This window comes from Leuciscus leuciscus, assembly GCF_965113295.1.
Source record: "Leuciscus leuciscus genome assembly, chromosome: 2".
NCBI lineage: Eukaryota > Metazoa > Chordata > Actinopteri > Cypriniformes > Leuciscidae > Leuciscus > Leuciscus leuciscus.
The window spans coordinates 25,032,645-25,049,637 of NC_138726.1; the positions used below are offsets into that span (position 1 = coordinate 25,032,645).

General features: G+C 38.3%; 1 protein-coding gene across 2 annotated transcripts in view; it reads right to left on the reverse strand.

Moving 5' to 3' along the window:
* Positions 1-3,318: 3,318 nt before the first annotated feature.
* Positions 3,319-16,993, reverse strand: part of col4a6 (collagen, type IV, alpha 6) — a 102,451-nt gene continuing 88,776 nt past the window's right edge. For both annotated transcript variants that reach the window (XM_082162529.1, XM_082162530.1), the window contains exons 28-45: positions 16,171-16,341; positions 15,733-15,876; positions 15,459-15,581; positions 15,020-15,201; positions 13,432-13,495; positions 13,220-13,294; positions 12,980-13,087; positions 12,757-12,864; positions 12,543-12,614; positions 12,321-12,440; positions 11,439-11,555; positions 11,043-11,204; positions 9,704-9,802; positions 9,448-9,600; positions 9,211-9,327; positions 6,519-6,710; positions 6,009-6,295; positions 3,319-4,062 (exon numbers count right to left, since the gene is read on the reverse strand). In XM_082162529.1, coding sequence (XP_082018655.1) covers positions 3,802-4,062; positions 6,009-6,295; positions 6,519-6,710; positions 9,211-9,327; positions 9,448-9,600; positions 9,704-9,802; positions 11,043-11,204; positions 11,439-11,555; positions 12,321-12,440; positions 12,543-12,614; positions 12,757-12,864; positions 12,980-13,087; positions 13,220-13,294; positions 13,432-13,495; positions 15,020-15,201; positions 15,459-15,581; positions 15,733-15,876; positions 16,171-16,341 — 2,555 coding nt within the window. In that variant the 3' untranslated portion in view covers positions 3,319-3,801. The remainder of the gene's footprint in view (positions 4,063-6,008; positions 6,296-6,518; positions 6,711-9,210; positions 9,328-9,447; positions 9,601-9,703; positions 9,803-11,042; positions 11,205-11,438; positions 11,556-12,320; positions 12,441-12,542; positions 12,615-12,756; positions 12,865-12,979; positions 13,088-13,219; positions 13,295-13,431; positions 13,496-15,019; positions 15,202-15,458; positions 15,582-15,732; positions 15,877-16,170; positions 16,342-16,993) is intronic.

The following is a 16,993-nucleotide window of genomic DNA, read 5'->3' on the forward strand; positions in this document are numbered from 1 at the left end:
TAATATTAATAACTTGATAAATGTTGCAGATATGTTTTACTATGCATAAACAAATGCCTTTCAACTTATGTGTGCAAAATTCAGAATTGAATGTGCAGCAATTTGTACAAATAGAGAGTCTGTAGGCTTACATACGTGCTATAGCCATTAAATAAGCGCATTTAGTTTCATATTTGTTAAAATATTATAATGTTATTTTTTCCCATCTATGTTGATTATGAAAAGTGAACAGCACGAGTAAGATAGGATGCACAATATATCGGGAGACATGGAATTGGGTCAGACATGATTTTGATCACTTCATTAAGTTTTGTTTTGTAGAAAACCTTTCTTTAAAGTGAATTTCGTTTTGTATAAATGTTATCTCAATTTTTGTCAATTTTTCATCAACCAATTGCCTGTATTTAATAAATAAGAAGCAAATATAGCAGACAATGTAATCATGACATGGAGGCGGCGCTCCGCGGTCACTTGCATTGCACGTGAACTGAAGCGCATCTCATCATAAATAAACCGAAACTCAGTGTTTTATCTAAAGAAAGCTTGAAATATCTTTAAACGAAACAATTCAAAACGAAAAGAAATATGCTACTCTCTGATTATGTAATCCATGATGTGCATTTCTCTCTATAGGCGCGTTCACTACGAAGATGGCGATCGTAAACCTCATGTTTGCAGCTGACACTGACACAGAAAACACTCGTTTATTAATAAAAATCAATGCACGCGTGTCATCGGATTTACAAATGCACATCTTGCTTGTTGCACGCACACATATTATGTTGAAATAATGAGTTATTATGTTGAAATAACATTATTATTAATAATAAATCTTTAAGAATATTTAAATGAATGCTGAATGTTGTGCTTGTTCAATTTAATAAAATGAATACTTTGATTGTGATCATTAAAATAATTGAAAATTTAATATTAAGTGGCCAAGGTTGCTCATTTATTAATAGTATTTATATATAATATATCTAGCACCCCCTCAGCACCTGCGTTAAAAAATGATCTGGCGCCGCCCCTGCTAATGGCCCACGTATTAAAAAATAGTCAGGTTTAAATCAGGCTTGGGCTCATAATTACAGTTAATGTGTCGGGCCGGGCCGGGCCTTTTTTGGCCGACTTGATTTTTTTTGGGCCCGATCTAAGCTCTACAGTGAATTACAGTGAAGTTATTGAATATTTTTCATAAATAATAATCATAAAATTATGCAAAAAGATATTTATCCAAAATAAGTGTTGTAATTTAACCAACAGGAGAGCAGTGATGTGTGAACTGAATTTGGCAACAATACAGTGAATTACAGTGAAGTTATTGAATATTTTTCATAATAAAAATCATAAAAATTATATATTTAAAATTGTATATACAAATAAAAAAATTTTTTTTTCCAAAATAAGTGTTGTAGTATAACCATCAGGACAGCAGTGATGTGTGAACTGAATTTGGCAACAGTACAGTGTATTACAGTGAAGTTATTGAATAATTTTCATAAATAAAAATATTTTTTTTTCCAAAATAAGTGTTGTAGTATAACCATCAGGACAGCAGTGATATGTGAACTGAATTAGGCAACAATGCAGTGTATTACAGTGAAGTTATTGAATATTTTCCATAAATAAAAATTATACAAAAATATTTCATTCCCAAAATAAGCAGCAGGACAGCAGTGGTGTGTGAACTGAATTTGGTGACACTATAGTGTGTGACAGTGAAGTGATTGACTGTTTTTGTAGTAACACTTTTCGGGTTTTGCACTTTGCAGACGGTCCCTTCGGATCTGTCTCCAAGCCTGCGCATAGAGATCAATGTATTTTATCCACTGCGAAAATTAGGTTGTAGCTGCTTGTCTGTTTCTACGATTAAAAAGAGGTGTTAAGCTCACGAGTTATTAATCCGGGAAGTTCGAATCTGTGAATTTATGGCCAACTTTACTCATCTAACAAAGTTTGACAGTTAAGTAAAGACGACAGAACAAGACGACAGTTAAGACGACAGAACAAGACGACAGTTAAGACGACAGAACAAGACGACAGTTCAGTAAAGATGACAGAACAAGACGACAGTTAAGATGACAGAACCAAATGATAGAAAGAGACGACCGTTAAGATGACAGAAAGAGACGACAGAACCAAATGACAGAAAGAGACGACAGTTAAGATGACAGAACAAGACGACAGTTAGATAGATGACGGAACCAGACGACAGAGCAAGATTACATAAACAGAGAACACACACACATCAACATATATTAATTTATCTGAACATTTTTGGCACAAATGGAACCCCATAGTTTCCTGTATTATGTCCATGGGACCATTCTGAGGCAACATCACAAGAAAGTTGTGGAAATTTCACCAGTCAAGTCACAATAAACATTACGTTTTGTACACAATAAAAGGAACTTCATATAAGACAACGTTTAGAAGTTTGAATACTTTTATTTGACAGGTTTCATATGTATACTTTACTCACTGTGAGCATTCAGATCAAACATTTACATCACTCTATGAAATACTGGAAAATGTCATCCTCTACCGTCTGACTTAATTAAAATAAATGTTTACTGCGGGTTCTGAAATGATACATCTCTTTTTTAGTCTCACAGCAGTAAAAATATAATAAAGCAAATTGCCCACTTGTGATGGCCAATCTTCACAAATGTACATAATTTTATTTCAGAAAAAAACACAACATAAAAGTGGAAATAATGTTAAATATGTCAAGAGGATGAAATGAATAAACCATAATCTAACCACTTACAGACACATAATGAAATGTAACACGAATAAGAAGAAAATGTATACTCAGGGCTACCAATGAGAGACTGAAAGGCTAAGTGGTCATAGTGGTTATGTTTCAACCAATCTCTCTGAGAGACTGGGTAACTCAAAATTAGTCTATTTATCGCCTCCAATGCACACAGTAAATTAGACATTTTAAAATTAAAAATGACATTATACACATTCTTGGTGTGAATTATTGAGGATGAAAACCTATACCTTAAAAGACCAAGAGATGATCTGCAAGGCATCAATCATCCTCATCATTTATGTTTGAGGAATGTCTGAATGTTCTCATCAATAAAATAATAGAAGAATCATTGAGCACACTAGGTGAACTAGATGAATTTAGATCAGCTGCATGCGATCTTGTAAAAGAAGAACATATTTTTTAACTTCAGTGCAATTCATAGGATATTTATGGGGTTAGACCAATCATTTCAAGTGACAACCATGAGGCACAATCTTACTTGTTCATGTAGATTGCAAAGTGCTGGTTTGTCTGTTATTGCCGAATGGTAAACAAGAAGATCATGAAGGTCATAAAAGCACCAATATAGACTTCTGAAGCCAAAACATGTTATCCATACAATGCCGTAGAACCGGTTAATGAAAAGACTGCATCGTTTTTATCGTTGCATGGCTCCATCTGAAAAATAAAGGGTGTATTATTCCGTGCCATCCACTGGGAGTCTGGGATGCACTCTCTGAGGTAGCCGTGAATATGACTAATAACTCAAGGAAAAAGCTTTAACACAAAAATACAACATCATATTTTCAACATAGCACCACTGTTGATAATAAACAGATAAAGAGTAAAAATCTCTTTCTCCACTTCTTTTCATTCCAACCCTGATATTCTCCAAATTTACCAAGGGCACACCTCAGCCCTTCATACTACCACTGTCAAGGGCATGAAATCAAATCAGTCAGTTGACGTTTGTTTCCTTCTTCTACTCATCTTTTCTTTCATTCTTTTAGTTAAAGTCTCCTGCTGTGCATCTACACAAGCTACAAGATCTTCATGCAGACTTGACAGCGACTGATGCGTGACCGGTACAGATCTCCCTTCAGTGTCTCCTGGGTAGGACCCTGGACGAACTGTTCGCCCTGCTCTACCGTGGTCAACCAGAAACTGTACTTGTTGACAAAGTAGTGGCAGGTTCCGCTGGCACCATTGCACTCGATGAAGGGAGTGGCGCGAAAATCCTCAAGACAAGAACCGGGAGACACCAATGACTGACCGCCTCCTCCTGCACCTGCAGCTGTGTGCTGAAGGACAGACACAAAAATGATAAAGTTACAGTATATGTAGGTAGTTTAACATTGTAAAAAACATTGTTCATTGCATTTTTTAGGAGACTTTGAGTAAGACCTTGATCAAAAATAATTGAGATAAATATTCACTACCGTTCAAAAGTTTGGAGTTTTTTTTTTTTTTGTCTCTTAAGGTCCTTGCACACTGAGTCCGAAATTTTCATATGTGTTTTTTCGTATCCATCATTCGGTGGCTCTGAATTGTCAAAACACCTCTCAAAATGCTTGCTACAGATGCGAAAAATGCAGAAAATTGAACCTGATTTGAATTTTTTTATGATGAACGAAAGTTTCGGAGGCAGTGTGTAAACGTGATTGGCACAACATGAGGTCGTATTTATTTTTTAACGTGTGAAAATTTCGGACTCAGTGTGCAAGGACCTTTATGCTCACCAAGGCTGCATTTATTTGATAAAATATAAAGTAAAAACAGTAATATAATAAAATATTAATAACATTTTAAATAACTGATGAATATATTTGAATGTATTTTAAAATGTAATTTATTCCTGTGATCCTTCAGAAATCATTCTAAAATGCTGATTTGATGCTCAAAATAGCACCAGGGAACGTTTGCACCAGAACACGCCTCCTCTTTGCGCTGAACCTCCCCCGGGAGCGCAAATGCATTTCCTAGTTTACCGACGTGCGTCTGTGGAGGGAAAAGGAATGGTGCAAAATAGGAATGATACATGCGTCGGTGTACAAAGTCAATTGCGCTGGGTGCAAGATAGGGCCCTAAATGTTTTTACTCTCAAATCTGATCAATTTAAAGGCACAGTATGTAAGTTTCGCCGCTAGAGGTTGCTTATTAAAAACAATAATAAAGGCGTAGCTTGATGACGCCGTGAATGAGTGTGGAATCATGGGAGTTGTCGTTTTCACCTCCACAGCTGATGGAAAGCAATCCAACGGGGCAGAAATCATGTTCATGGATGAGCTAATGTATTAAAGTTTTATTAATGTTTTTTTGGTGTGAAGCAGGGCAGGGCCAATAGCCAGGGACATTTTGCGTTGCTGTTTTTATAATGCTTACATGCCGCACTCGGCCGCTGGCGCTCATTTCGTTTGGTTGTTTATGCATATTTTATGATTAAATTAACGATTAAAGTTACGCTTAACGTCCGCCTCCTTCTCTGAACTTGAACTTTGTAACCGTTATGTTTGACCACTTAAATTCACATTATTTTATTTCATTGTAATGAAACAGCTGAAAAAGTGCTGAATTACTACTCATACAGGTCACTTTATTTGATGAATTAAAATTGTGGGCTCTTTCTGGTTATGTAATGTTAGCCACTTGACAAAATAGTGTTGTTTCTGAGGGATAGTACAAACATGTTGCTTGCGGTAAATCAAGAAAACAAGAGATTCAAACAAAAAGATAAACTGTGTTGAGCTAGTATGTAACTGATACGTTTTCTGTCGATAAATGGATCCAAATGGAAGTAAACCGGAAATCGAGGGTAATGTGGATATGACGTCATTGGCAGGCCACACAATGACACGGGCCATTACACTGGTTAAAATAGCTGATTTCTCTGGACTTAAACAACATTGTTGGAAACATTTGGGATAATATAAGTACAAAAGTCAACAAGTCACATTTTTGGAAAGACGATCACTGTTTATCACAACATTAAGCTAAATTTCATCATTTAAAATGTATTAACATTTAAACAATAAAGTATTAATTTATTTACAGTAAACACCTTATATGAACACATTATTAACTGTAACATGTATTAACTGTCAATATGTCTTATTTTGTTGACTGTAAAGTGTTTAAACACTATCTTACACACACATATGTGTATGTGTACTACACTGTAAGTTCTGTTTATTTGAATCTGCAGTGATGTGTGATTGTGCGTGTGGGCTGATGTATAACTGAATTTTACCATAAGGAAGGAGTAACCAATCCAGAGACTTCTCCAGCCCTGAGGGCAGGTCGGTATGTTGAGATCTTGGCTGTGGACAGCGATTGCTTGAGATGGAGCCTCACACACTGTGCAGCGGCTAATGTACTGAGATATCTGCTGACCTGCCACAGGCATCATGGGAATGGGCGCAGAGGTGGACAGCCAATAGGATTTGTCATTCCGGCTAGCATAGCGGCAGATTTCATCGACTGTGCAGTACAGGAAGGGGATGGTGCTGAAATATGGCAGACATGAGCCAGGCAATCCTGCGAGGAAGAGAACATTTGAATTCAATTGTCTTTCAGAGCGTCAGGCAAATCAACTCATCAGTTCATACATTTAAAATTGTCTATATATTACACAGTGCACAATAAACTTATCTACAACAATATAATTCCAAATCCATCTATTCCCAAACAGAATTTTCAAAAATGGTATAATCCTTTTAAACAATTGAAAGCCCTTATAAAAGCAACCCTAGTGTCTCACCCAGGTCCTGGTTGTGTGCTTTCTCCTGCCCCTCCACATACAGCAAACTGTATCCCTCCCATAGCTTGGTCATGTCTTGAGGACACATGGGAATCTGGCTGGATTGACTGTGTTTCACCAAAGTATAACCAATACCACTACTGCGCACCGGTGGAGCAGGAAGACCTGGCAACCCTGGCTTGCCACGAGGTCCTGTGGATTGAGCGAATTTGAAAGACAATTACAGAAGGGAGGAGAAGAAATGGGTGAAAGCTATAGTGAAATATACTGTTGCCTTACACCAGGGGTTTTCAAAGTGTGGGGCGTGCCTCCCCAGGGGGGCGCCAGAGCATGCCAGGGGAGGCGAGGAGAGTGGTAAAAATTATAGCATAATAATTAGTGTGTTTTTTAATACATTTAAAAAGTTAAAGGGGGGGTGAAATGCTATTTCATGCATACTGAGTTTTTTACACTGTTAAAGGGTTGGATTCCCATGCTAAACATGGACAAAGTTTCAAAAATTAAATTGTACGTTCTGTGCCAAAAATACTCTTTCCGGTTTGTCACAAGTTTCGTAAAGTTTTTTTCGAGTATGGGCCTGTGTGACGTCAGATGGGGCGGAATTTCCTTATACGGGTCGTGAGGGCACTTCTCCCGGAAGGGCGCGCGCGCACCCGTAGACCAGAGCGAGAGAGCGAAAGCCCATCAAAGCGCTTTGCTCGGCTTTAGGGAAGTAAATGTCACCAAAGAAGTGGGTTTTTGGTTGCCAGGGCAAGACAACCCTGCACAGATTCCCAAAGAACCCAGCGTTAAGGGACCAGTGGATGGAGTTTGTTTTTCCAGAGCATCAACGGAGTTGTGCAAGTGTTCTTGTTTGTTCCCTGCATTTCAACGATGATTGTTTTATAAACAAAGCCCAGTTCGACGCCGGATTTGCAGATCATCTAATGCTTAAGGATGGAGCAGTCCCAACGATAAGGGTTCACGGTCGTGCGTTGGAACCGCAGGCGGTGAGTAAAACTGCTTCAAATGTCTGTGTTGTTAGCTATCGGCGCGTAAGCACAGCTTTAGCTCCGCCCACACGGCACGCCTCCAGCCGCTCGTTTTTTTCCGGAAAGACTCGGTACAGCCTATCTTTCTTTTATAAATATAATAAAACTAAAGACTTTTTGGAGATATGAAGGATGCAATACTACTCTATAGGTACTCAAGATTAACATGAGATTGACTGAAACTGAGTGTTTCACCCCCCCTTTAAATTGTTATTATTCTGAAAATAAGGCCTCGTTTACACTGCAGGGCATTGGGTAAGTTGTGTCAAAAGGGAGGCCCACTGTCTTAGACTTTGTAAACCCCTGCCTTCACACTTGAAAATATACTGTTGTTAATGAAATTTATACCTTAAAAATATGCAGTTACTGAAATGTCTACCTGATCTGACCGCTAAAACTGCTTTAGGGTGTACTCACACTAGGCACGGTTGCCATGAACCGGGCCCGAGTACGATTGTCCCCCCTCCCCACTCCCCCTCTGGCCTGCACTCACATAGGGTTTCAGCATTCGTGCCGGAGCACGCTTACTTCATTATGGTGCGACGGTTTCGGGATAAACAGGAAGAGCGGCGCTCTCACTGAACACAATGGAGTCCAGCACGGTTAGCGCTCACACTGCATGCGAACCGCGCCCGAGTCCAACTGAACCGTGCTCTGGCCCACCTCTTCCAAGCGGGCCAGGGCCGGCTAATCGAGCCGCGCCCGGGCACGGTTCGGAGCACTCACACTAGTCAAACGAACCGCGCTTTGGTGGTCAAACGCACTCGGGCACGGTTCAAACTGGCTAGTGTGAGTACACCCTTAATTTTTTTCGTTCTATGATTGAGTCATATTAAATACACTGGATCAGTGGTTCTCATCTGGTTTTGCTCCAGAATCCAAATTTTACACTTGCATGAAGTGAACATCTAACACAAGGCCAAAATTGTCTATTGCACAAAAATGTTTATTGCTAAGAAATATTGAAATAAAAATGCAGTACACTACCGTTCAAAAGTTTAGGGTCTGTAAGATTTTTTCATATTTTTGAAATAAGTCTCTTATGTTCACCAAGGCTGCATTTATTTGATAAAAAATACAGTAAAAAGAAATATTATTAAATGTTATTACAAATTAAAATGTTTTATATTTTTTTATATATTATAAAATGTAATGTATTCCTGTGATGCAAAGCTGCATTTTCAGCATCATTTCTCCAGTCTTCAGTGTCACATGATTCTTCAGAAATCATTCTAATATGATGATTTGATGCTCAATAAACATTTACTATTATTATCAATGTTGAAGACAGTTGTGCTGCTTAATATTTTCCTGGAAACCATCATGCATTATTTTCAGGATTTTTTGATGAACATAATGTTAAAAAAATTATAATTTTATTTTAAATGGAAAACTTTTGTAACATTGTTAATGTCTTTATTGTCAATTTATTGATCAATATTGATCAATTTAATGCAATAAAAAGCATAAAAGAATAATCTTAATAAAGTTTGAACGGACAAACAACCTTTTCTATATGGTTAGTTATATTTTTATTATTTCAATTGTGATCTGTTTTTGTTATTTTCCCTTTTGTCCATGATAAAAATAAAACATACCTGTGAACCACTGTTCCAAAATTTATATAAAAACTGTAAAAGGTAAAAGGACATTCTTTGTACCTTGGACTCCTGTGGGTCCTTGGGTTCCTTGAGTTCCAGTGTCACCAATAGTTCCCAGAGATCCAGCTGGACCATCTGGACCGGGTCTACCCACTGGCCCTCTGAGTCCCTTGGGACCTAAATGAATTTCAGAGGAATTGAAATGGAAGTTAAAAGGTTAAATAATTTATCAGACTTTCAGTTTCATATTTTTTGCTTTTTTCTTATCTTATGTGAAGACAAGAAAAAAGCACTCACCTGGGAACCCTGGAGTGCCTGGCTGGCCTGGTATTCCCGCCTGACCAAAAAACCCATCACGACCTGGTGGGCCTGGATCCCCAAATGGTATTATTTGGTTTGTATTAGGTGGGAAAAAAACAGAACCTGGAGCTCCCTTAGGACCAGGATCGCCTGAGAGGACGATAAGCAAATGTTTCAAGAATGCTTATGATTTACATTACTGGTGTGCAAAAACGATTTTTAAGATATATAAAATGCACTGTAATCTACTGACCATTTAATCCTTTGGGTCCATTCCTGCCATAATCTCCTGGTTCTCCTGGGAACCCTGGTGGTCCACGTACACCACTAAAGCCAGGGTCACCTCTTTGCCCTTGTAAATCCAGATGAAAAAGAGAGCACAAAATAAACGAATTCCCAAAGCCAAGGGAGGGCACCGCACAAGAGGCAGGCCTGGTTCTACGGGGGTGCTAAGTACCCTTAAACGAAAGCAAGAGCACCATCAGTTGATACTGTAATAATATCATATTGGCGAAACTGAACCAGTATGTATGTATTTGTGTTTGTGCTCAAAGGGTTTCTATTTACGTGTTTTTGCAGCGTTGAGCAATGAAGCCAATCACATACATGCCTGTTGATTTCTTGAGCGCAATGGCCAATCAAGAGTTGTTTAATTTAGTCAGAATACACTTACCGCTCAAACACCAGAGTTTTTCTTCAGTGCTGACTCACAAGTTCTGCACGCTTGTGAATCCTCTCATTATAACAAACGAAGTGTAGACATGATGTAAGTAAGAGTTTCATTGTGCAGTGTAGACAGCTTCATTGACTATAACGAAACTTTGTGAGATTGAAATGAACTGAGATGAGTGACAGCTTTTTAGTGATTTTAAATGGAGCGCTCACTGCACGCATTTAGATTACAATAACAAAGTTGACATCAATGAATAGTTGACAACATGTTATGTTGGATTAATTTAAACACTGCCTACATCATGGCATGATTATAATACATCATCATAAAGCGTTAATTAGCACAGCTACCATAGGTTTTCATTTTGCCATTAGCATTCTCCACTTTATCTATGCTTTGGAAAAAAATAGTGAAATCTCAAATTACCAACTCTTTATGACATTGATGTTTGTGTACTATTCTGAAATAGCTTTTTTAGAACTTCTTTACTGGCAACACTAACTGTGGGCCTATTTATATATAACACTGTGTATATTTCAGTTACATTGCTTCTTGTTTTTACTTGACCAAAAAACTCCTAAGCGAATGGACAAACTTTTGTCCATTTGTAGTTTGTTAAATTCTTTGTGTGCTTCTTTTTTTTCTTCCAGATTTGTTAGTTGTTGTTTATCACCACCACCATTTATTTACTTCATATTTATGTTAATGTTCATCAGTATTCATGTTATACTATAGGAAATTGCAGTTCATATAAAAGATGAGCATTTTGAGTAAAAAATCTCAACCAGGGCACTAACAGCGCCTGGGCCGACCCTGTGAATTCCTATAAATAAAATACAACAACAGAGTATGAGGGTGGAAAAAAATTAAGAAAGATGAATGTAGAAACTTCATGTCAAAATAATAACAAAAGGAATACCTTTAAAACCAGAGCTGCCTGGTAATCCAGGGGCTCCCAAAGCACCAGGGGCTCCACGTGCTCCTGGTATTCCTGGTTGCCCTGGAAATCCAGCATTTCCTCTGTCTCCTTGGACTGTTCCAGGGCCTGGTGGTCCAGGCAGGCCAGGAGGGCCAAAGGGACCTACAAATGATCCAGTTCAACTGATTTCACAGTATCACAAACACTATGGGCAACCGCCATTACAAAAGGTGAAGTTAACGGTCAAAGAGAAAGAGATCAAAGTGGATATTACTGTCAGCCCTCTAGATCAAATATATTTTAGTTTTAGATATATACAGCCTAAGAAAGGTTCAGTTTAATCTTAGAGAAGCAACAAAAAGTAATCAGAAAAAAGAGAACCGAGATGTCCTGTACCTTCTCGTCCATCTAATCCTGGAAGTCCAGGGTCTCCAGGAGGACCTGGGATATTAGAAGGACTAGGTGGCCCAGGGGGGCCAGGATTACCAGGGTAGCCTCTAAAACCAGAAGGACCTGAAAGCCATAATTTCACAATCATCAAATACATATGAAAATAAAACAGCAAAGTAATGACCCCATGATTGCTCGTTTTCTTGTTAGAACACATCTCAGTGGCCTTGTGGAAAGTAATGTAAAGAGTGATTCCCACTCCAATCTTCAAAGAAATGGCTAAATGTCTCAAATCTTCTTTCTATTCATATTTTATAATAGAGTTTATATTAGTTGTTTGTATTTATGGATTTTATCCATAATTCATTTGGATATGCATTTTTGTATACTCCTAATTTTGCTGGGGGACAATGGAGATTCTTGAGTATTGTTGAGTACTCTCTCACACACACTATGTCGGCCATGTAAGTATTTTCAGTTTTAGTTTCTTATCTGTTGTAACTGTATTCATACATCTACTGTTAAAGTGAAGTACCACCACTGACACATAAGTGGCAGGTAGACTATATAGACAGGTAAAATGCTTCTACAAAAACTGTATGCATTAACCAATTTTAATCTACAAAATCAATAGGATAGTGCAGTAAATTATCTGAAGCTACACTGAAGTCTATACAGGTCATTTTTGACCTGAACATAACGGGTGTATTTTTTATTTAAACAGTCCATTAGGTACATTTATTTTTACATAATTTTATTTTTATTTAATTTTAGTTCAGTTATTCAGACTTTCCTTTTCATTCAAATTAATAATTTTCTTTCCCTTATTTTCCTTTTATACAAGATATTCAGAAATGTTTAGTCGTCCATCCACATGATGAGTCTCACCAGTGTCTCCTCTGATTCCTTTCTCTCCAGGGCGACCAGGTCCACCGGGTTGTGATGAGCCTCTCTCTCCCTTCTGGCCATTCACACCAGAAGCTCCAGGCCGACCACCTTCCACCACGCCTGGGGATATATGGTAAATAAATAAGCAGTCACTAAGGTGTTTGTTCAGTTTTACAGCTTAATGTAGAATTTTATAATCAAAGGTTCGTCCGATTAATTCACCTGGAACTCCACGTGGCCCCTTGGATCCTGGAAGACCATCGAGTCCGTTTAAACCAGGTGAGCCTGGAAAACCTAAAGTAACATTTGCGGTATTTCAGAAATGGATTCAGGAGGCTTTCTTTTACTTTGTAGAGAGATGAAAAACTACAACTGAAAAAAATACATTTGGTTTTGGCAATATCTAACATTAAAATGGTATTAGTTCTTCAATAACCTTTCTCTCCTGGTGAGCCTGGAGTTCCAGGACGGGCTGCATCTCCATCACGCCCCTTCTGTCCTGGATAACCAGTAAACCCCCTAATGCCTGGGAGGCCTGGTGAGCCTATGAATAAATACAACAATAAAAACCAATGACATTAGGGAAGTAAACAGCTTTTGAAGTAAAAACTGGAATCAATACTCCAGAATTATAAGGGTGGCAGCAAATTTCCACATACCAGCAAATCCTGGTGCTCCTGGCTCTCCAGAAAATCCTTTCTGGCCTTGAAATCCTACGCCTCCTGGGTAACCTGAATCACCTGGTTCACCAGGAAATCCTGGAGCACCTGAAGGTAAAAGACAAAAATCTATCTATAAAACCAGACTGGAGTATAAAATACCAAATTAAATACAAAAAATATACAAGAGCTGATAAATAAATATTTTATATCCATAGCCTGAAAAAGTGTCTTTCTCACCTGGCAATCCAGGATTTCCAATCGCACCCTTTGGTCCAGAGGGTCCAGGTGATGTATATGAGTCCCCTTTCTCACCTTAAACATAATTTTTAGGGACATCAGTGATGGCTGCCTTCAGCCTACTATTCAACTACCTGCATGTAGTGCAGGTCAGAAATAAAGATCTTAAATGATTATTCTAAAAGGCACTGACAGAATTACACAGATCTCACCTTTGGCACCAAATTGTCCATCAGTGCCCGGGAACCCTTGAACCCCAGGTACACCTTCATCACCCTGCAGTGGAGAACAACACAAATTGTAAGACACAACTTCCTGGGTTAATCTCACAGTCTGAGAAGAACTCGTCCAGGTCATTTCACCCGGAAAAAAATAATAATAAAGAAAAACTAAAATAAATTATTGTTTAAAGGTCCCATTGCATGGATTATTTTATTATTTTAGAATGTTTCCTGGGGTGCCCTTATAATGTTAGAATGTTTTTTAGATCAAAAGTATAACAAAAGTTGTTATAATTTAGAAATAAAAGGCATATTTCCTAGCCTGATTTTAGCCTCTGATTTGAACACTCTGTTTGAAGGGGGCGTGTCTGCTGTGAGACTTCAGTGTAAACGCCCACTGCTGTGATTGGCTGACATGCTTGCAGATGAAATATCTAGCATTACATGTGGAACTCTCTCGAAAACTTTTACTATTACTGCTATTATACGTTTTTACTATTACAGCTATCGGGATTAACGAACCGTGAGAAGTTTTTTAAGTATTTAGATCTATTCCCATCACATAAAAGGTTGCAGTGATGAGCATTGAGCAGATGACAGTCGGTTGATCGCATGCAAAAAGATCTTATCATTGCAACGCAGTTTCTGTAATCTCATTAATGCTTTCACCAATGCAACATGAGGTAAGTACAGTAAGAGCTTCGTTGTGCAGTGTAACAGCGTCATTGATTTCATAACGAGTTTTGGCAAGTGTCCAGATAAACTCGCGCTGTGTGAATGACAGCTTGGGCGATTGGAAAGGGATTGTTCTTTGATTGCTTTCTGTATATATATTAATCACAGTTTAAGTAAGATTGTTTTCATCCTACTAAGAGAAATGACGTGAAGTTGATCGTTTAGTCACTGGCTTGATTTACTGATGCATAAACAGTATTGAACGACTTTGAGAGAAAGATTATCTGTCTGAACTTGAACAATTACACATCAGAAATTCACATAACCCACTGGTTCTTCAGAGACTCGGATGAAGGAACAAAAAAAATACTTTTGTGTTCATTTGTACATCCAAACACTGAGCAACTGCCATGCTTCGCTTGTTTGCAAGCCATGATTTCTTTCGAGGAAAAACCAATATCGTGCTCACGCAGCTCATTTTCTCATGGGCGGGCCAAATTCTTTTTGCGGCCAAAGAAGAGAAAGGGGAGGTAACCTTTCCCCTTATGACGACATAAGGGGAAAGGTTTCTAGATTCGCCCGTCTGAGCTTTCATTTTCTCAAAAATACCCAGGGCTTGGTTTACACCCATCAAAACGTCTAGCCACTGGGGGACCATAGGCAGGCTAGGGAATCTCATACTAAGGTTAAAAAAACTCATAAAGTGAAATTATCATGCAATGGGACCTTTAAGAAAAATTATGCATTTGCATTGCGTTTAAAAGATTTCCCTTTTTAAATTGTGCCACTATACTTTATGTCTGTACATAACACATTTTAGCAAATGCTGATACCAATATAAATATTGGTGGATCCCAGTAAACTTTAACATACTTAGACCTGTGCCTGAATACAGAATGCTTACCCTCGGGCCTGTTGCGCCAGGGAAGCCCGTAACTCCAGGAGAACCTTCAGACCCAGGGAAGCCTGAGGAGCCAGGAAAACCTGGGTTTCCAGGTTGGCCAATAAAACCTTTCACTTGGCTTGCAACACCAGGTGATCCAGGAAAGCCTTCACGTCCAGGTCGCCCCGAAAAACCCTTATCACCTGTTGAAAAGAGAAACACAATTCTTTTTATTGAAATTCTAATGACTGAATGACATTGAGTCATCCACCCAAAACATTCATCACAAACTGAAAATAGATATTTGCTTGTGATGTTAAGATGTTATGAAGAGTCATTTAATTAAGTTGTGGTATAATAAATGACACGTCCATGAACATGTCTATGCCACATAGCATGAATTGACTATTATAAACTCAGGAAAAGAGGCCTAACTGGAAGGTCTGTCCACTTTTTGTACCTCTTGGTCCTGGGAAACCAGGCAGTCCACCAGCTCCTGGGTCACCCATTTCACCATTTTCCAGCCGGTCTACTGGAAACAGAGGAGGAGGGGGACCTGGAAGACCAGGATCACCACGATCCCCTTTAACACACAAACATATGCAATTACTACAAACAATTTCATATCTGGCTTCTTTCTGAAGTATTGAATTCTTTATTGAGTGCCTTCTATGGTTTCACTTAACCAGAAAAAATTTATATCACAAGATGTCCTGCAAATGACATCAATATACCTTTGAGTCCTTTTGATCCAGTTTCCCCAGGTAAGCCATCCCGCCCAGTGAAACCAGGTAAACCTTTAACACCTGGCCCACCTGGGACTCCAGAAGAACCAGGTAATCCTTGGAACCCCGACACCCCAAAAGACCCCTTCACCCCTTGAAAACAGACAAAAAATATCTACATTATGGTAAAGACACACATGATAACGGCACAATAAAATAGTAGAAGTAAAATTGGCACATTTTCAATAGAATCAGACAAGGGGCATTTGAAACAATCTCAGATTCTTGTTGTCTTCTAATAATGCACAGCATTACAAATTCCCATAGTGTGTTTTTAGGGACAGTAGAAGCAAGATAAAAATTACTTAAGAAGTGAATCTCGAGTACTTTCAAACAACAATAAAACTCAAATAAATTTAGAACAAGTTCTTTCTGCAATCTTCATACCCTTTATTCCTGGTCTTCCTGGTATGCCTGGACGTGTTCCAATGCCAGGGGGTCCAGGAGGTCCCCTTAATCCCTGTTGCCCTGGGATACCAGGAAACCCTGGTGTACCCTTTATTCCACCAGGCCCTGGAAGCCCCGGATCTCCTCTCATACCCTTCAGCCCAGGGAAACCTGTGGAGGAGAAATGAGTTAAAACATAATATTGGAATATTGGAAAGAATATTGGAAAGATCCTCAAAATTAAAAAATAAATAAAATAATTTCAGTTTTTTTATTTTATTATCTTTTATATGGGATAGTAAATGAACTCAGTATAAAGCTAAAACGTTACAGACAGTATACTTTAAACAACATGTAATTACCAAAAACAAGCAAATGCTAATGGATGCAATGTTGTACAATAACGCATTTAGAAAAAGATGTAATAAATGTTAACAAAAAACATTTATTGATACAGTGGGGGAAATAATTATTTGATCCCCTGCTGATTTTGTAAGTTCGCCCACTTACAAAGAAATTAAGGGTCTATAATTTTTATGGTAGGTTTATTTTAACGGATAGAGACAGAATATCAACCAATAAATCCAGAAAAAACACATCATATATAGGTTATAAATTGATTGGCATTTCAGTGAGTGAAATAAGTATTTGATCCCCAAGCAAAACATGCCTTAGTACTTGGTAGAGAAACCTTTGTTGGCAAGCACAGAGGTAAGACGTTTCTTGTAGTCGGTCACCAGGTTTGTACACATCTCAGGAGGGATTTTGGTCCACTCCTCTTTACAGATACTCTCTAAATCCTTAAGGTTTCTTGGCTGTCGCT